Source organism: Lissotriton vulgaris, chromosome 2_1 (genome assembly GCF_964263255.1).
Source record: "Lissotriton vulgaris chromosome 2_1, aLisVul1.2, whole genome shotgun sequence".
NCBI classification, from domain to species: Eukaryota; Metazoa; Chordata; class Amphibia; order Caudata; family Salamandridae; genus Lissotriton; species Lissotriton vulgaris.
Genome location: NC_141687.1, coordinates 826,872,724 through 826,893,221, shown reverse-complemented (window position 1 = coordinate 826,893,221; position 20,498 = coordinate 826,872,724). Strand labels below are relative to the sequence as shown.

The window sequence follows — 20,498 nt, the reverse complement described above, 5'->3', positions numbered from 1 at the left end:
GAACACCTCAGACATAGGCCATGACACAGCTTATGGTCTAACAGGAGGCTGCAGGCCTGCAATTCCATGTGGTGGGGGCAAGTGGAAGGAAGGGGTATGAGGGGGCTCAGGGCAGGTAATATGGACAGCTGCCAAGAGGTGTCGCTCCCTGCAAGACTCTCTGTAGCAGCGGAAATGGGTTCCTTCTGCTGCATAGGGGCACTAAAACTGTCCGTCATTGATTTAAAAAAACACTTCTGTGAGCCAAAGGGTGTGAGCCAATCCAGGATGTGTCCTGCTATACCAGGATAAGTATATATTCTCCCTAGCACAGTTGTGTGAGAGACCATGTAAACAGAAGCCCATATGTTGAGAAGATGCCCACAGTTTTAGTGCTGAGTTTGGATCTGAAGTCTTTTGAGTTAATTCTTGTGTTTGATTGATCAATATGAATTGCTGTAGCAGTGCCACATTTTCAGAAACCTGCTTTAGGAAGTTGTTTCTAGGGTAGTGGCAGTCCAGTGCAGAACCTTTCACAGATAGTGAAGATGTTTTTTTAAATAATGGGCAATAGATTATGAGGAGATGGAGGTGTTAATGGTGGTGGTAGAGCGGTAAGTGGTGACGGCATCTTCTGAACCTGGAGAGACTCTCTGAAATTTAAGAATCAGTTTTGCTTTGTTACTTTTAATGAGTTACAGAGTGTGAAGGTCTGTGTAGCATAGGTAGAGAACTAAAAAAACTAATTACAAGAGGAGTCTTTATCCAAAAAGGTTGGTGATGGGAGTTTCTAGCCCCACTGAAATTACAAGTGTTGATGGAGCACTGTGGGTTGGAAGTGTTTTGCCGGACAATTCATGTGCTGAAAACAGTTGAAACATGTGGGTGAGACACTGGGCAATATCATGCCGGATTTGGTGAAGAAACACTGATTCTCGCATGTTAGTCCCCGAAAATGTGTAATGAGGTGTAATTCTTCCCAGTGGTGTATAACGAGTCCCCGTGAAGCGGGGGGGGGGGCTTCAGATCCAGGGGGCCCCCTCCGGCACCATGCACGTGCCGTGGCCTGCTGTTCTGACAGCTTTTGACTGGGTCTGGATGACCCCTCAAGTTTTGTTACGCGACTGATTCTGACATCATGGAGCTGTGAATGCCTGTGTATTGATAAACACAGGGGCAGCAGGCATTACAGGCCATTTTCCTGCCTGCTCATAATGAGCCTTTAGTTTGGGGTTCGGGTTAGGAATGGGCTGAAATGTCATTTGTAGTATCATGAACCACTATTAGAAAAAACATTTTGAAATCACACTCTGTTCTAACTTTCATGAATAGGAATGAGGATCTGGAACAGGAACATCCCTCTGGAAATTCAGTGGGAAGTGGGAATAAGAATATTGGATCCAAACATCCCATGAAGTTATCTCTGCTGAAAGAATTAAAGAAATGTGTGGATCACAACATTAAAATTCAATGTTTTGTATCCTAAAACAGGTGCATATAAACGCAAATAGAGACATCCAATTAGTAACAAGTCTTCTAAGACTTTGAATGATGTGGACTGTATTTCTTGAAGTTCAGCCTCTAAAGAGTGTGAATGATAAGACGGAATGTGGGGATCAGTTCTTTAAACACCTAACAGCATTTGGATACCTAAAATGGAGTCTTTGGGTATTGGGCGCCCACAATCTGAAGTCCATCAGGTCGATTAATTATTTTTACTGGGACAAAGTTCAGAAATTAAAACAAAGACAAAAGTGTCGTAGCCACCATACCTTCTGCCCATCGGTTCCATTTCTCCCAGACAAGCCGAAGGCTCCCTGAAATAGACATTGCATAATATGAGTCAAGCAAATTGTGATCACAAAGAGCAACAAGTTTCGAAATTGCATGATAGAAGGAGATACATTTCTGAAAATGGACTCACCTTTTTGCCATCGCTCCCGTAATCTCCCTGTGGAAATCCAAAACAAAGATGTGAATTGATAATCCCACCGAAATCCATCCTCAATATCTTGGGATTTTGAAAAAAGAGGATTTAGAAGTTCTTACCTTTTCTCCTTTCAAACCGGGAGCTCCCTAGAGAAAAGGAAAAAATGACAGCTACAATGACATGGATTTACAGAATGTATGAGAGCATAACTGAAAGCGTTCACTCATCAATCACACCTTGTCCAATAAGGAAACGGTTGATATGGTGTTCCACCATAACATTGACTCCAGAATATTGAGCTACCAGAATATTGTGGATGTTCAAATATTGAGGACCAAGTAATTGACAAGGTAAGCATAGTCTTATTTTACTGAAATACAAATATACATACCTTGATGATATAGTTATCTTCAAGGTACTTACATGTGGGGTTAAGAAGAGTAAATGTATACTTTCCTATATCTACTTATCTTTTAACTATTTCTGTTCTCACTATTTTGGCCACAATGTTCCATGAGCACAGGATTTATGTACTTGATATTCATCATCACTCTCTTTTCTTTGCAGCTTTGGATCCATATTGTTAGTTTAGCCTATATTTCTTACCTTCAGCCACCAAACTTGGATTATTAAATCCTGCTTAGTGTGTTGAGGGAGTGGGTGAGTCTTGTACACTTCAGAAAAGTGTGAGTGCCAATCTGTGGGAGCTGGATCCTGAAGGTGTTTGGTTACATTACTCTTTTGTCTGAGGATTTGGTGAGCTTTTAAGACACTAGGGATGCTCTTGAAGACTCATCTGAACCTTGCTGGAACCAGAGCAACTTCTTTAAGCATATTCTTTCATTAAGCCTTGTTTTTGAGTATCCACCATGCTATAACCTATTTACTACTATCCAGATTCCAGCTAGATGTAGGGAAAAGCTACCACCTCCGTTGCAGAGACGCCCCTGGAACAAGCTTGACAATGCAGCGTTCGAAGCTAGACTCCATTCCTCCTGCCCCACTTGGCCGAGCAACCTGGACGAGGCCGATACAGCCTATAGGGAGTGGATAAAAGAATCACTCGACCATTTCATTCCTATGAAATGCTCTAGGCCCAAGCGGGGCCAAACTCATCCGTGGTACTCTGAGGCCCTTACATTACAGAAAAAACAATGTAAGCAGTTGGAGCGCCTCTGGAGGAGGTCGTATGATCATTTGGCTAAAATTAACTTTAGAGTAGCTACTAAAGCTTACCACAAACTTATAAAACTATCTAAAGCCAAATACTACACAGAGCTGATCAACTCCAGCACCAATCGCTCCAAAACCATTTTTACCCTAGTAAAAGATCTGACCAAGATACCAGAAGGTCCAGGTAATTTAATTGCGTCCGATGCCCAATGTGAAGAGCTGGCCTGTTTCTTCGTAGACAAAGTCAAAGGGATTTATAACTCTTTAACCTCAGATAGACCCAGTGCTAATTCCAACCTTATGGGGTCCATCGACTCGCCATTCCTACTACAATGCTTACCATCTATTGAGCAAACTGAGATGGACTCTCTGATCAAAAGAGTCAAATCAGGTTCCCCGGAAGACCCTGTTAAGCCAGAACTATTCAGACTATTCCAGGATTCCATCTTACTAGAAGGGCGGATGCTAATTAACAACTCACTTCAGTCTGCGACCATTCCCCCATCCTGGAAACATGCTAAAGTTGTCCCCCTTCTAAAAAAGCCATCACTAGATCCCACTAGACCTGACAGCTTTAGACCCATCTCCTTGCTCCCCTATCTTGCCAAGGTGATGGAGGCCCATGTTAACTCCATTCTAACCACCTTTTTGGAGTCGAATGGAATATTGGACGAATCTCAGCATGGCTTCCGTGCTAAACATAGCACGGAATCTGCTCTGCTAGCCGTTACGGAACATCTGAGGGAGGGGCTGGACCAGGGTGAGACATCTGCCCTGGTTCTGCTGGATTTGAGCGCGGCCTTCGACACGGTCTCCCACAGGATCCTGCTTGCGAGACTGTGGGAGATCGGAGTCAGGGAGAGTGCCTTGGGATGGTTCGCGTCATTCTTATCCGACCGCTCTTTCCAAGTGCACGCCCCGCCGTACTCATCCAGCATATATCCCCTGGACTGTGGAGTCCCGCAGGGCTCTGCGCTCAGCCCCACATTGTTCAATGTGTACGTCCGCCCCCTGGCCATGCTGGCCAGGGATCGTAACATCAAACTAACATCATACGCGGACGATACACAACTCATCTTCTCCTTTTCTAACAACAGTGGGGCTGACCAAATTAAGTTCCAGGAAGATATCCTGGCTATATCGAATTGGCTGTCACAGAACTATCTCCAGCTAAATTCTTCCAAGACGGAGATACTCATTGTAGGTAAGGATACCGAGAAATGGGATGCACACTGGTGGCCTCCCACTCTGGGACCCTCTCCTGTCCCCAAAGAGGCTGTTAAAAACCTGGGTGTGATGTTGGACAACTCACTCTCCATGGAAACTCATGCCAAGAGAGTGGCAGGCACCTGCTATGGTCGCCTGCGTTCCCTTAAACCTATCCTCGGATTCTTTGAGCCATGCATCCGCCAGACTATAATTCAGGCCCTAGTCTTATCCCATCTAGACTACTGCAATGTCCTGATGCTAGGTTCTAACTTGACGGTGATAAACAGACTTCAGAGAGCTCAGAATGCCACGGCGCGCACTCTATTCGCTCTGCCAAAAAAATGCCACACCTCCCCTATCCTCCATCGGTTACATTGGCTTCCCGTTAAACAACGTATCCAGTTCAAAAGCCTTTGTCTAATTCATAAAATCCTGTACAATACCGCCCCTCAAACCTTGCTGGGACTCTGTTCCTTCTATGTCCCCTCGCGCGCCCTTCGTTCAGCCGACCTGTCACTGGCACGCACGACTAAGATCCGCAGGTGCCGAGCTGGTGGTCGCTCTTTTAGGCATCTGGCGCCGAAGCTGTGGAATTCGATTCCCCTTGGGGCTCGGGCCACTTCTAACCACCTGCTGTTCCGCAAACAGATTAAAACTTGGCTGTTCTCTTCCATCTAGCTCCACTTTCTCTGTTGTGTTGCACTGCTTCTAGGTATGTCCGCAGCGCTGGGACGCCCCATTGCTGGGGTAGCCATGCGCTATATAAGCAGAATTAACATAACATAACATAACCACACATGGCAATAAGAATTAAATGCCAAGAATTGAAATTGTTCTTTTTTTAATTTTTTCTTTTTAGAGTTTTATATAGCGAAAACTAGACCAGAAGACATCGGGTATCAGAGCCCTTTACATGAGCACCAGTTACACAAGGACACATTCATTTATGTTAGGCACGAGGAGATTAAGTGATCTGCCCAGAATCACAGAATGGTAAGCGTTATTGCAGAGACTGAAACCCAGATCCCCAGCTTCGAGGTTGACTGCTCTTGCGGTAAGGCTACATCCGCCCCTCTTAAAAGGGAAATATTTTACATTTAAGCATGAAAATGAATCCCATCACAAGAGCTAGGATTTGTGGTCCAGGCAAGAATCCATATCTATTCTCAGACCCTTTACATTTCTCTGACTAGACCAGTGCTTTCCGAACATTTTAGAACCACGATCCACTTTTTAAAATAACCAACCTTTGCCACCCACCTAGCTTTAATGGACATGAGGTGAAGGATTAGTTATGTAAATAAAGCATCGTGTGGCATCACACTTTCATTTACAACAGAAACATTTCCAATGAAATTGCAACAAAATGTGCACAAACTTACAATTTTACTGATAAAACGATATTGCTCACAAATGATAGTGTGTGGAAATCAGGTTTTAGTGAATATCTATAATTTGTGCAATACCAAGTAAAGTGTCTTGATTTGTTTTGATCCTATTAACATTTTTGCTTCAATCACATTTCAGAATTACTAAAAACGTGCTAAAAGTTTTATATATTCAAAGAGATTCCAGGGTTCTTGTCCCCTACCAACAAAGTCTTCTGGGACATAGACAAAGAAATAAAATACAGAAGAGCTCTCTCTTTGTGATAGAGTTATTTTAGGTTACATACAACCTGACCGAGGGATTTTGATTACCAATCCAATCTGTTCCTCCATGCAATTATAAGATCTGTGTGGTACTTACAACACTTTTCCTACAGATTACTCTTACTTTGTGTTCACTTCAAGCTCCTTTGATTGAGCCTTGCTGCATTTCAAAACGTCACAAAATGTCACTGTAGAGCAGTTTTCAAAATGGCGCCAGTGTGGCAATGTCCACACAGCTTTAAGCATACTCAGCAAGACCAAATCAAGACAGCTAAAGGGATACAGTTAGAATCTGGAAAAGCAGAAAGTCAAGTTTAAAAGAGCCTGAGTCCTAAGGAATACCCGTCGATGAAAATGCTTAGCTCTCACCATTGTTCCAATTGAAGTGTACGCTCGACTAAAGGTTGTCATGATACTGGACTGAAGCAGCCATACAAAAGGCACCACGCCATTGAATGCACTGGTATTACACTGCAGTCTTTGAGAAGGCTTTGTGAAGTTCTAACAACTGCCTTTTTAGTAGATAATCTTTAGCTCTGTAACTTAGCCATAGTGCTAATATATTGAATATTTCATGGGGTTCTGTCTTGCATTGCCTTCTATCAATTTTGCATTAGACTACTAACTTGGAGGCAACTATAACAATATTTTCAGTACTTTCAAGTTACAGCCATGTGGCAGAAAGTGGCCTACAAATGCTACTACGTTATTACCCTTATACAACCCGCTCCGTGTTTGTGGACCCCAGAGCACCATGAATCAGTGTGTAGTGATCTGTGGAGCTCAGATCCTAACATAACACATGTCAGGCAGCCCGGCACTCACCTTGGGACCAGGATATCCGATGGGACCCTCTATACCGGGATCTCCCTGTGAAGTAAACATAAGACGAAATATATTAGGTCTGGGTTGTTTCCTGCATATCGGTTATCAGAAAAGGTTTGAGGCTAACCTGGCACTTACCTGCCTTCCTTTCTCTCCGGCGTCACCAGGCTCCCCGGCGTTACCTTTTGCACCCTGGTTAAAAGAGACAGAGCATTGTTTTAGGTGCGGGGACAGTTCACAGTCATACATTAAAATACATCATGTAATTGCACAACTTGCAATTATCAGTTAAATTCCACAAGAAGGAATTCCAGGACACCTGCCACTCACTCCTCAGTCTATTTATCAGTAATCAATCAGTTCAAATACTGCCTGTACACAGGAGGACAGGCAGACAGGACTCTAGGACACCTACCCCAATGATGTACATGTGAGACAACATTTTCCGAATTAATTCAATGCCTGCAGTATGTTAAAAGATGCTGAATGGAGCAAGAGCAAGTAAACCCTAAATATCCATGAACATCCAGGTGGCTTTTCTGGGCTTTGTCTGGCTGCAAAGACGCACACTATGTAGTGATGTTAAAACAGTGCTCAGAGGGGGGGGGGGTGGGGGGGGGGTGGAGATTGGCCTGTGGCCAAAACTCAATGAAATCATCGGATGCTCGAAAAATTACTGTGTTACCGAAAAAAACAGTGCAACACATGAGCAGGTCCCATCTAACAGGGTTTTTTGTAAGGGCTCCGAAGGGCATTTTTTTTGCAAAAATGAGCAGTATAGATGCAATTTGACACACATTCCTAATTATATAGGTGAAACGTGAAAAGATTTATATGAAACATGTTTTCCATTAAGACGCGTTTAAATGAACATGAAGCACAAAAGACCCACTGAAGGGCCACTTCTGTGTCAGACTTTCAGAACAGTCAGGTCTTAATGCTGCTTCTGAGCTTATGGCGGCTTGGCGAGGAGCTTGTGAATGAATCTAATTGTTCAGTAATCTGCAACACTACCTTGATGTATTAGCCCTTTATAGCTATGTCTGTCCTATGTCTGTATGTCCATTACCTATTTGCTCCTCCCTGGGAGAATCATAGATGTACTACAGAAATGTGTTTGTGTGGGAGCCGACCTTGGTACGCATGAAATAACACTGAGCCACAGCTCTGGTCATGCTCATCACAAGCGCAATGGCCAGATAGTGACTGGGCTATACTTTAAAACACCAGGAAGAATATTGCTATCACCCCTGTTTTGTTCCAAGAATTAAAAAGTAGTCATTTGCTCAGGAAAACGCTCCTCAAAATATTTATTTTTACTAGAACATTTCTTTGGTGAAAAGTCGCAACATTAGAAAGAAAAGAGGGCTGTAAAGCAAAGAAGGTCAACATTAAATCTAAGAAAATGTAGACCGGAATTCCATAAAGGTGATGGAGATAGCTAGAGGTTATAGTTGGTACTTATTTATTTAAAGCTGTACACAGCAGGATACTCTAGCTTGGAACAATGCTGCTCAAAGTATGGAGCCTATGTCACGGCCACAGCTTACTTGGCCACATAATGTGGTCTCAGAATATGGTGTGGTCCAGTTCCGCCCTCATCAAAATTTTTCAAACTAATAGAGAAAAAAAGACAATTGAGTAATTGTTTTGCAACTTGAATATCAACTGACCATCCTTGTTACTTGAGGCTGTTATATTCTGTGAAATTATATTATAAAGTGTTTTTTGTAGATGCTGATTGTTTTATCTACATAGGCTCGTATAAACTGGGCATTTTCTGCATTGTGAGAGTATGATGTGCTATTTATTGCACGTTTTGCTAAACAAATACTTCAGCTCTAATCTTGTTAAAACCCACAGTCACTAAGCAGATCTGGTCGTGATGGTACCCAGACTCGCCCCAAAAGGCGTAAGTCTTTCAGACAAAGTCTCATGAGATTCCAATAGTCATGAGATTCTCTCTTGTTGATAATACCTAGAGTAACTCCGAGCTCTGATCTAGACAATGAATAGACTCAATCAGCGCTCCTTATAAATGGCAGACACATTCTTTGGTGTTGCATGATATATCATTTTTCTTGGCCTACATTGGGACATCAGCAGCAGACCTCTAACGTGAAGATGATTCCTAGTTAAAAGTTGGGTCGCTTGCTGGGTTGATGAGTACACGCTCCTCTTCAAACCCAAGAACGCCTGGGAATACAACCTAATGCCACAATTGAAAATCTGGTAACATAGAATAACATAGTATAAGGCCTGCTGTTGTGTCATAAAATACTCTGATGTGTGAGCCTGCGAGTGTGTCACTGTCTACTGAAAAGAAGAGATATAAAAATAAATAAAAAACTGAGTGGTGCTAGTCTTGTTCATACCCCGAAATTCTTGTTCCGGTCACTCTCCACACTATGGGCAATGTGTAACTTGTGTGCTTACATTGTCGGTTACATATTTTGAAGCATTTGAAAACTTTAGAAATCATGCTAACAAGTACTTTGGGCAACTTTGAAGTTTAAAACACTTTGTCACGAGCATGTTGCTTGCAAATTCTCCTGAATTTTGCAAATGTCACTAAACTTACATTTTTTAAATGCCTCCAAGCTTCAGGCAAACAGATTTAAAGATCGATGTCCTTCGTGGAGGCACAAGCACTGTTTGCAAAAAGACATTTTCTCTCTGGTTTAATTACACTTAACTTTTGATCCACTGTGAATAAATCAAAGTCAGCAGGAGAAAATAATCTAAAGGGCTACTTTATTGCCCAACCCCTCAAGATCATCTTGGGATGCTGCAGCACCTGACACACTCCTACGTCCAGCGCCCCTATCTGAACATGACCATGTACACCCTCCATAGCCCTGTATAGCTCCTGCAATTCTGGCTTTCTCACCTCCAAACAAATGCTTATTGTGTAAAAAAATTTTTTTTTTTTAAAACGAATAAGTAAGTTAACAGACTCAAAGATCCTATTCTTACGTAGAAGGTGATGAGTTGCTAAGTACTAGGCTGTACTGTTTTGGACTCACTTCATTCCTCTATCTCCCTCCACCCTCACTTCCTGTCGCTTAATGTCACTGTCGAATGCCGTTTTTCATCCCTGCTTTCGTATCTTTCTCTTTCCCTACCTTTGCCTGCCTTTCTTCTGGTTTTATGCCAAAGATGATGAACAAATAAGTCTAGCTCTCAAGAGACGAGCCTAGCTGCCAACCACCATCAGAAACAAATCACTGCTCTGAGTTTCAGATTGAGGGGTCTGGCTCTGTTGTCTGAACTGCATTTAATTCAAATATCATGCAGAGCAAATAGAACTGATAAGCTGTGTCACCGATAATCAACCTCTCTCAAGATTCCAAATTGGTGGCCAAGAACGTGAATCCGGCCTCAAAAGTAATTCTTTTTTTTCCTCCCCTGAGGTTTCCTGCTAAAAACCAAAAGGGAGACATCTTTCACTTTAGAAATAGGCCGAAGAGTATTGTCCATTTCAAACTTAACAAAATATTTCATTATTAAATGAAGTTGTGCATTCTTTCCATTCGAAGGGGTGGCTATGACCCACTACAACCAAACGTATACAGAAATTATAACAACGAGGGATCCAATTAATGTAGGGAATGCCGAATGGGACAGATTAGGGCTCCCACGGGCAGTCATCAGGAGCTGCTCCTCTGGTGACCAGAATAGAACCAGGCAGATTTCCTGCCTGATGGCGGCCTCTGTCGGGCAGGTCAAGGGAGACACAGTAGACACATTTTAGATACACAGTCGTATCTGCTTTAGCCCTAGCAGCATTTCCAGGAGTTGACCGCTGCAGAATTACTGTCCCTTCAAGCGCCCTTTGACCATTCTCCATGACAGCAAAGGGTTGCCCCACGTGAACCCTTTAACAGCCTCTTGTTTCTTGTAGAGGGGACAGGAAATGGAAAAGGTGCGATAATTACTGAAGACTACAGAAAGTAAACAGATCTCTCTTTACTTTCATGTCATGCCACTGAATCCGAAGCATGAGAAGAGGGATAGTCAGGGTAACGCCAGGTACCACTGGACAAGCCATCAGCTGCTACTCCCGACTATCCCTGGTTGATGCCCATGCACTTGCCTGCAGGAAAATGTCCTGCTTTATTTATGGGCCGGCCTACCTCTCACTAAAAAGGATACTCACTAGTAACAATGTAAAATGGATTCATTATAGATAGGGCTCTCGGTTTTATGGTATTTATTTTTGGCCTTTTTATCTGTATTCATCCATATTTATTCAGTGTTTTGAGTATAAATGAAGTTGTAAGACTGTAGATTTCCATGTCTATTTAACTGATAGACATGCACTCATACTTTGATGTCTGTCGTTTTTTAGCTATTTAAGATGCCAAATATTACATAACAGTACATCCACTGGTAAATACTAGCATTATACCATTAATGTATGTTGGCATATGTTGTTATTTAAAGAAATTTCATCCTGTTCTTTAATTTTCCTTGCTGTCCATCTGCTCAGCTGCTGGCCTATAATTCATGAAAGACTGCACGGAGAATCACTAAAAAAATGCACAATTTTCTGTATTTATCCACTTTTCAAAATATATGCAGGCAGAAAACACATTGTTTTCTGTCTGTATTTATCTGTAAAAATCCGTAAAAATGGAAAACAGGGAGCCTTAATTATAGAACAGGGAACCATTGCAGCCTTCTAGAAATTAAAAGGAATTCATCAGTCAGAGGCGCGGGCGCTCTAGAAACCTCTCTGGGTACTGCGCATGATATACACCAATGAACTTGACTGCCCATATTAGACTGCAACTCTCGAGAAAGCATGTCAAGCCCTGAGCGTCACATACTTTGCCATTCTGTGCTCCACTGGTCTGTGACACACATGTATTGTACTGTTGTTTATGTCAGTGCAAATCACCAGAAATCGTCCCATGGTCAACAGGTTCTTTTGTTGACACTTAGGCTGTTGCTAGTTGCCATGGTGGGCCAGTTCATACCTTCTGTCCCCTGTATCCCGCTGGCCCAGGAGGTCCTGCGATTTCCAAACAGCTCATCTTGTAGCACTGGAAGGAAGAGAAAGCAGATACAATTAGAAGAGAAAGCATGAGAGGCATCCAGGTTGTCAAGGACAATGTAAAGTGAAAGACATGATTTGGAGGTCATCTAGCTGCAGACGTCAGGTCTTTCTCTGTGCCGCCTGTGGTGGTCTCACCACCTCCAATGCAATGAAGACACTTTGGTATCGCAGGAGGCGGGCTACTGTAACGGTCTGCAAAATCCTCAACTTACACCAGCAATAGGGATGGACTAGCACAACACTGAGTTTCTAATACCAACCCACAAGAATATTGACTGCGGGATAACGACTACCACTACGTATATATATATATATATATATATCTATCCGGTCTCCTGCACAAGACATGTAGATGCGAAGGAATCACGAGACACTCCAGCCAGGTAGGGTTCAAGGTATTTTTAATGGGCAAAGAAAAAGACGCGTTTCGAGCACACAGGCTCTTGGTCACATATACATGTCACATATACATATATATAGGTAAGTGATGACAGGGTTTTAGAGACTGCCGGCATCGCAGAAGAGGGTAAGGCAAGACGTTCCAGAACAGCCTTTCCAATCCCTCGTTCATTAGGTAAATCGAGGCTACAATGTGACAGTAATTGCCTGAGTGTAAAAAGCACTACATTTTGTGGCCAATTAAGAGCTTCTGCAGCAGTGCAGGGTGTCTATGGCTGTGGGACGTCAACCCAGTTCTGCTAGAGTGGGGCTAGTCTACTGGAGGGAGTGTATAAGCGAGACCAGGAGATCCCAGCACTCTGCAGTGAAGAACTCAATGCCGCTTCCCACGCAACATGGTTGTGACCCCCATAGGCTCTTCCAAAACCCCTCCACCCTGCTTCAACACTGCGGCAAGACGTTAGGTACAGATGCAGGTGGAGCTTTCCCACCCTGGGGATAGTGGCTCATGAGAAGAATCAAGGACTCTGGGAATTATCACCAGTGAAGGGACGCGTGGGTACCATGGCACCGGAAGATTCCCGCCCCACCGGTTGGTCATGTTATGTCAGGAGGTCACCACCAGATCACCCTTCAAAGATAACACCAAGAGAGGAAGTAATATTGTGACAACCTCTAGTGAGACCGATTGGAGATTAGATAATAGTGTACATTTATGAGTTGTTGTATGGTACTTGATGTTCAGCAACAGGCGGGTCCGTCCACTTCTACCTTGCAGCTCACACTCACCTCTGCATAGGCTTCATGTTTCTGTCACAAGGAAAAAAGAAAATAATAAAACACAAGTTAGATGCAGAAATTCACTTCTAAATCATGCTCACAATCAACTCTGCAGGCTCTATCCTCTTACTGCTCCCAGAGGAACTCTACTGACTACAGCCTCTAACCTGATTTGCAATAACAGTTTCCTGGTCTCTTGCAGTTTGCTGGGATCCCATATTTACATGCTCCCCGAAAATCCAGCAGTTCTGCAGTTTTCCTCGCCTTGCATACTTAACCTGACTGACATTAGATACAGTGCACCTCTATGTGATACAAACAAACTTTGGAAGTCCCTCACAACCGTCAACTCGAGCACAGCCTGTGAATGTCCTGTGTGCCCCTTTGCATTACTCCAGACTGTCCCTAACGGCGCATGCCATTAAATGACATCTATACTGCATTGTTTGAATGTACGTGTCCTTGTCACGGACTAAGCGCTATCCTCCCTCCTCTACACTCTTAAGGAAGGGCTAATCATGAATTCTTAATAGGCCACCTGTGGGAGTTAGTGTCCACTGTTTCCTTACGCCTTGGAGGCAAATCTCTCTACCAGGACATTACTACTGCTGTAGGGGTTAATGCCCCTATACCCAGCTGGGACCCGTGCCGTTAAGAGCGGTTGGGCAATGGGGCCGGGTTGGGGGGGATTCGACAGACAACCACGAGGGAAAATTAAATTAATAATTAATTTTCCCTCGTTGCCGTCTGTCGAAATCCCCCCCCCCCCCAACCGGCCCCACCACTCTTACCTGCATGGGCCGCTACTGCCTGTACTTCTGTGGTCTCTGAAAACCCATGTCTGTACCACAAATTCGTTGCTATCTGCGTGCACTGCTTACCATGACCTGGATGATCTTATCAATGGTGGCCTCGTCGATCTTCAGCAGATCCTGGCTGGTGGTGACTGCGTAGTTGCTGCGGTAAAGCTCGTGTGGGCTGTAGGCTATCTCTCGCAGCCCCTGCTCATATACATCATGACTGGGTGCCACTGCGAATGACTTGATGCCAGCATCACGAGCTGCATCTGCCTGAGATTTTATTCCACCGCAAGGGCTTCCAGTTACGTGGCCATCGGTAATGACTACTGCATACTTCACTACTTTGGTGTCCGGGCTGTGGCTCAGCAGCATCTGTTTGGTCATGTTGGAGAGCGCGCAGTCTGTGAATGTTCCGCGGCCTATGTACTGAATGTCCTTGAGTCTTCTGAGGTAGTCACTCTTATCGGAGGTCATTGGGCTGTACACTCTCACTTCATCTGAGTAATGGAGGCCAGCATACTGCCAAGTGATGGCCACCTGGTTCAGGTATGCCTCATTCTCCATTCTGTCCAGAAACATGGGGATGAATCGCTTGATGTTGTCCAGCAGACTCTGGATTGGGGCTGTCTGTAGGATAATACTCTCGGACGTGTCAATCAAGAAGTAAACTTGGATAGGGCAGTTGGATTTTTCTGTGTGTAAAAAAATAGATGTGTGTCAGTAGAACAATAACATGGTTTATATATTTGTATTACGTGAACATGACCCTTACGGGTATCAGAGTGCTTTACAATTTTGGCTAAGAGGGATGCAGTATTGGGAAGCAAAACATTTGTTTGTTACATAACTATGCAAGACATGTGCAAGACTCCTGTAGTTGTCGGAACTCTTCACATAAGGGTAGGGCGGATACAGCGATGGGTGAGGAACATTCTAACATATGTATGTACAAAGCATGCTAACAATGTTATTCCCAGGTATATAATCATGTCCAAAGTTAATCAAGAAGAGCAAATGGAGGGCAGTAATGGAGTCAAGTAGTCAAGGTCTATTCAGGCAGGAACTTGGGCATTAGGATTTTTTTCACTTCCTTTTTGAAGGAAGCGATCAAGGAGATTGTACGGATTTCCGGAGGAAGAGAGTTCCAAATCTTTGGGGCAATGCCAGAGGAGGCTCTGCCACTCAATCTCTTTTTGTGGAAAAGCTGTGGTTTTAGGAGCATTGTACTTGCACTTCAAGATGCTCTGCAGCCCCCTGATAGTTCTAGTTTTTGAGCCAGATAGATGGGGGTCTTGAAGTGAAGGGCTTTGTGCGTCATGCAGGCAATTTTTTGGTAAATTCTGGCCTCGTATGATAACCAGTTTAGGGATTTTAGGACTGGGGAAATGTGTTCTTTTCTTTTTGCCCCAGTAAGTTGGTTGTTAGATTTGTGTTACTAATGACCAAAGAGTGTACCTCCTGGAGTTCAGATGCCTTCACAGAGAAAAAGAGGGGGTATTGTGTTACATGCCACACCTATGTACTCCAACTGGGGTGGAAAGAGAGAGAAACCCCTTTTTTATACAACCCTCACCTGCTCTAATAGTGGCATGCTTTATCATTGGGTTCACTCGGACTACGAAAGGTCAGGGTGGGCTGCACCATATTCCAGGGAGCACTTATGAAGATTGTTAGTTAAGGGGCGTAATTTTAAAGATAACATTTCCTCGTCCACTTCCAAGGTATCACTTTATTAGTGGGGTGGATGGGAAGGTTAAAAACAAAGACTATGCAGGGGTATTACAATGTGATGGTCATGAGACCCAAATTCACCAACATGTTTCAGCCCTATTCTTACGGTCTAAGAAGGTCCCGGGCTTTCGTCAGGGTGGGTTTGTAAAGAGAGCCTTAGAATTTGCATTTGATAGTGGACTATGTTCTGTTTATGTGGTGAGTTTGGGTTAATGATTTGTTGAGTACACTGGTTACCGGTTGGTGTTGTGCATTCTGCTTGCTATTCTTTAGAGATGTATCTATGTTGAAATACTAGTGTGGTGAGCTTCAGTTGTGATATCTGTGAGGTGGGCTCAGATTGCAGGTATTGTGTGGCGTATCCTTGGTGTTTGTCTATGAAATCTGCTGGTTGGTTACTATGGACGTATTTCATGGTTCGTAAAGATTACTTTAACTGGGGTTTGAGTCATGGACTTTAGTTGTAAATTTGTGTAATGAGTCCACCTATTGGCTTGTGGAGTGGACTCTGCAGTGTTATGCTTTGAACTCTATAATTGTTTTGTGTGGGTTTGCGTGTCACTCTTTGTTCAGGTCGTGAGCTAGAGTTTTTGCGAAACAAGCATTTAGGAACATGCACATTACATCCTTTAGCAGTGATACATTTTGAAAGGTACACATTTGGATTCCACTGATCTGTATATGTAGTTATTTCTCATGAAACAGGTCAGCAACCACTTCCATGCTAGTGAATATTCATTCTTCTTTGCAAAAATGAAACAGGAAGGAAGAGAGTGCTTTAAGACACCAAGCCATCAATTGTTATAATATATATTTCAGAACCTATTAAGTTGCTTTTGGAGCTCTATTAAATAACGCTTATGACATTGCATATGACATTTGTGACACTGTTAGGTTTTTATCCTCTCTCTGACGCAACCTCTTTACTGCTCAAGATACAGAAAAGCAACAAGTACAATTTGCAAGATTTAAATTTAAAAGCAGAAAATATATAATGATGTTATGCTCACCCACTGCAATGCATGTGTACCTTTTGCACGCGCAAGGGATAAGTAAGCTTGGAAATCAATGAAAGTGAAAACATATTTAAAACAAATTAGAACATTGGAATGTTGGAAGATCCAATTAAAACAATGGAGTTCTCCGGGCTTATAATGGCTGGTATAAGCCTGGAGCTCCAACGTTCCAATACTTCTTTGTTCACAGCTCTGGCTGTAAACAAAGGCTTCAGGGAGCCTGAGGGTATTTGAATCCCCTTGCGCTCCCTGAAGCCTTTGTTTAATTTGTTAGAACATTTTGCCCTCTAGTGGCATAATGTTCTAATAGCCTTATAGCCCTTCGTAGCTGGGCTATACCGGCGATAAAAGTCCCGCTGCCTTGTTAAAGTCCCTCACCTTCGGCTCAGGGCTTTAACGCAGGAGCGGGCCTTTAATAGCTGGTATAGCCCGCTACGGTGGGCTTGGAAGTTTGTTGAGAGAAAGGTCCTCTGCATGGCTTTGAATAGATACCTGTCTGCATGCCCTAGAACATGCTCTGGACAGTTCTGCACATGTTTCTCTCAGTGAGGTAGACCCTCGTGGAAGCTTCTAAAAAGCCTGGTGTTGGTTCTCTACCCAGACGGTTCTAGGTGCTTCTGTCTATGGATATCCATCTCTGTTTATATTTTGTTAAACATTTTACCTCTTTGAAAAATGTGCGATCACTCAATCCTGCTACGCCAAGAGGGAATTTACAGGTTTCTAGGCACCCACTTTAGAAATTGATATCATAGAACACTAGGGTCCTTGGGCCATATAACTTTGGCACTCCAACTCCATGATGAAGCCCTCCTCTGCGGCTCTTGACTCCCTCCCTGTAGCAGGGACGAGCAGTCAAATTTCACTTCAGGAGCAGGTGTACCATAGACACTCAAAAAAGATGGCAAGTCGACAACAAGTCATCATTTAAATGTGCACACTTGTCTTAATTTTAGAAATAAGGGGACTTTATTTACCGATAATTAATATGTTCCACACTTAAAGGAGAGATTTGTTAAGATCAGAAGCTTGTAGTGGTTTCTCGATTAAAGTTAGGACCCTGCCAACTGAAAATCATGACTGTGATAGTCCTGTGATCGAGCTATGAATCTTTAAAGTTGTGTGCCCCCATAGAACCTGTTGTGGGTGCAAGCTTCACTCCGATCACTTTCCCTCTTTAGGACCAGGAGTTCTCAGTTGGGTCCTTGACTGATGCCATCCTAGAGCTCTGTCCCACTGGACCCACTGTCAGGTCTGTGTGTTACTACATTGGCCTCCACTATACCGAAATAGAACTACATTGGTACACTGTTTTCTACTATCATTACATCATCATGGTAGATTTTGTATGTATTCTACCACTACCTGAAGACCACTATAATCGACCCCACCTGGACCCCGCTTCTACTTTGACTTTTGTTCACATTTTTGATTCTGAGGGGCAGATTTACAAGCCCCTTGCGCCACGTTTACGCCGCCTTGCTTGACGCAACAGCGGCGTAAACGTGGTGCATACCTGTGAGGCATTTACAATGTGACGCATCTAGGGAGATGCGTCACATTATAAAGCCCAGCGCCACAATGGGGGCGTTCCCACACAGGGTGGGCATTCCGGCGCCTGTGTGCCTCGCAAAAGTGCCTGCGTGAAATCTACAAGATTTCACGCAGGCACTTCTGCGACGATGCTACGTCAATTCCTTACGCCTGCTTGAAGCAGGCGTAAGGACTGACGCAGCATGTTAAGTATTGGGCGGCCCTGAGCATTGCTGGAGTTGCATTGCGCTTGCGACGCAACTCCAGCGATGCGCCGCCCTTACGTCACGAGATGTGCCACGCATCTGCCTACCCTTAGCCACGGTGCGCCGCATTGTAAATGCGGCGCATCTGCCGTGACGCAAGGGTAGTTTTGCGTGACGCATTTGTACGGCGCATCTCTGCTGATATGCAGAGATGCGCCAGAACTCGTCAATATGCCCCTGAAGGAATTATTTTCTTACTTGTGATTGTCCCCCTTCTTTTTTGCGTACTTTAAATGTTGTTTAATTATCCATAACCTAGCCCTTATCTTTAAATGTAGGCAATTAATTTGAAGAGTTTAAGGTAATAACGTATTGCTAATATATATATATATATGTATTTTTATTTCATTCATAATTAATTATTTAAATGTAATAACCTTTTTTTAAATTTTACATCACTTGAAATCAAAGTAAAAATGACCAAAAAATATTTATTTGGGGGAGCGCCATATCCCTCCAATTATTTTCTTTTTAAACTCAACATTTATTGATTTATTGAATGAAATTAATTTTAATATAACTTGATTTATTTTGAATGACCTCCTAGCCCTATTTTATTGTGTTACTTAATTGTTGATGATATAGTGGTTTGTGATCCTTAATGTAGTTGTTTCCAACAGTAATGTAGTCAATGCAGCTATTAGGTAATGTAGCGGACTTGAAATAGAGTGTATGTTTTCCTCTAGTCTCATTAAGTTCACAAGACACTTTATGAGCTTGACTGTGGTACCCTCAATATTTAAATTTGATGGGGGCCCTGTTCCAGTGGTGTTTTTTTGGGTTACTGGACTTTGAATTCTTTTCTCTAAGCACTCAAGTGTTTTGTGACAATCAGGTGACTTGCTCAGCGTTGCTCAGGAGTCAATGAAGCAAATAGGCACACAATAAAGTGACTACAGCATAATATTTTCGGTCATAACTTCTGCTTTTTTTGTCACACTTTTAGGTGCCCTGTTTACCTACGTTTGAAAGAATGCTATTCCTCTCAGAAGTTACAGCAGGGACTGGACAGTTTGTTTTAGTGGTGGATTTTGACTGCTGGATTTGATGAGCGGGCGCTTGTTATGCTTTTGTGACTTGTGACTTAGACACTGCTTAAATAACTTGTAACGGGGCTCTTGTAAGTTTAATGGTGGGCTCTGATTGGGGATTTACATTCTTGACTAGGGTGCTTGATTTGTGAGAATATATGTGCTTGAATGTCTGACTGTCTTCATACCTGCACAGGCAGGAGAGTGTGCCACATCGGTGGAGTCCGGCTGAGAGAACAGGGACCCCAGCATTCCACATAGGAGGAGGCCCAATAAACCTGTCCTTGCCATCTCAGGAACTCAGGCTCAGACCACACCACCTGTTAAGATAACAAAAAAAGTGTCACTGTACAGCAAATAGCACCACTAGACCTGCAGGGATGACAATGAATCTGTCTGAGGCAATCCTACTGACCCGAGGACACATGGCCAGCCTGGTCTGTTCTAAGAAAATACTATTGACTTGGGAAGCACTGCCAACAACAGCAAACTCTGGTGGAAACTTACCATCCAGGGAATCTCCAGACCCTGCGGACCACAGTTGAACTAGGGAAACATGGCTGACTTGAGAGGCGCTGCTGCCAAAGGAATACTACTATTCTGGTGAGCACCACCAATCCAGGTAGCAGCAGTGCCATACTGAGAAACAGTGGAAACTTAAGAACACTCAGAGTGTGGGAAACAAGTCTGACTTGGACAATGCTGATGACCATTGCAGAGGTGCTCAGTCTGGACAGTGCTACTGATGTCTAGTATCACTGTTGACATAGGAGATGCCTTGAAGGTGAGAGTCACTGAGCATCTGAGGTATGATAGGGACCTCGGCTCACTATTGACCTGAGGAATATTAATGACACATGGATGCTGACAGTAAGGGGATGCGCTGCCCAGTAGATGTTCCATTGTCCTTTAACCGTTATTCTGTAACACTAGGAAGACACTGCCAGCATAGGATTACTTGTTTTTATTGGAATTTGTTAGAATAATACAGCAATACAACAGATCCCACAAAATGAGTAGTAAGAATACACAGAGACAAACACAAAAATTAAAGCAGTCGGAATAAGTTCAGGGTGGTTGGGAGAAAAGAACAGGCGGAGGGAGAGGAGAGG

At 43.4% G+C, this 20,498-nt stretch overlaps 1 protein-coding gene across 1 annotated transcript in view; it reads right to left on the bottom strand.

Moving 5' to 3' along the window:
• COL6A2 (collagen type VI alpha 2 chain) overlaps window positions 1–20,498 on the bottom strand; it is a 95,830-nt gene that overhangs the window by 57,429 nt on the left and 17,903 nt on the right. Inside the window, exons 2-10 of the mRNA XM_086956236.1 lie at window positions 19,575–19,706; window positions 13,891–14,501; window positions 13,019–13,039; window positions 11,751–11,816; window positions 6,907–6,960; window positions 6,769–6,813; window positions 2,029–2,055; window positions 1,904–1,930; window positions 1,752–1,796 (exon numbers count right to left, since the gene is read on the bottom strand). Of these exons, the coding sequence (XP_086812362.1) occupies window positions 1,752–1,796; window positions 1,904–1,930; window positions 2,029–2,055; window positions 6,769–6,813; window positions 6,907–6,960; window positions 11,751–11,816; window positions 13,019–13,039; window positions 13,891–14,501; window positions 19,575–19,677 (999 nt within the window). The 5' untranslated portion in view covers window positions 19,678–19,706. The remainder of the gene's footprint in view (window positions 1–1,751; window positions 1,797–1,903; window positions 1,931–2,028; window positions 2,056–6,768; window positions 6,814–6,906; window positions 6,961–11,750; window positions 11,817–13,018; window positions 13,040–13,890; window positions 14,502–19,574; window positions 19,707–20,498) is intronic.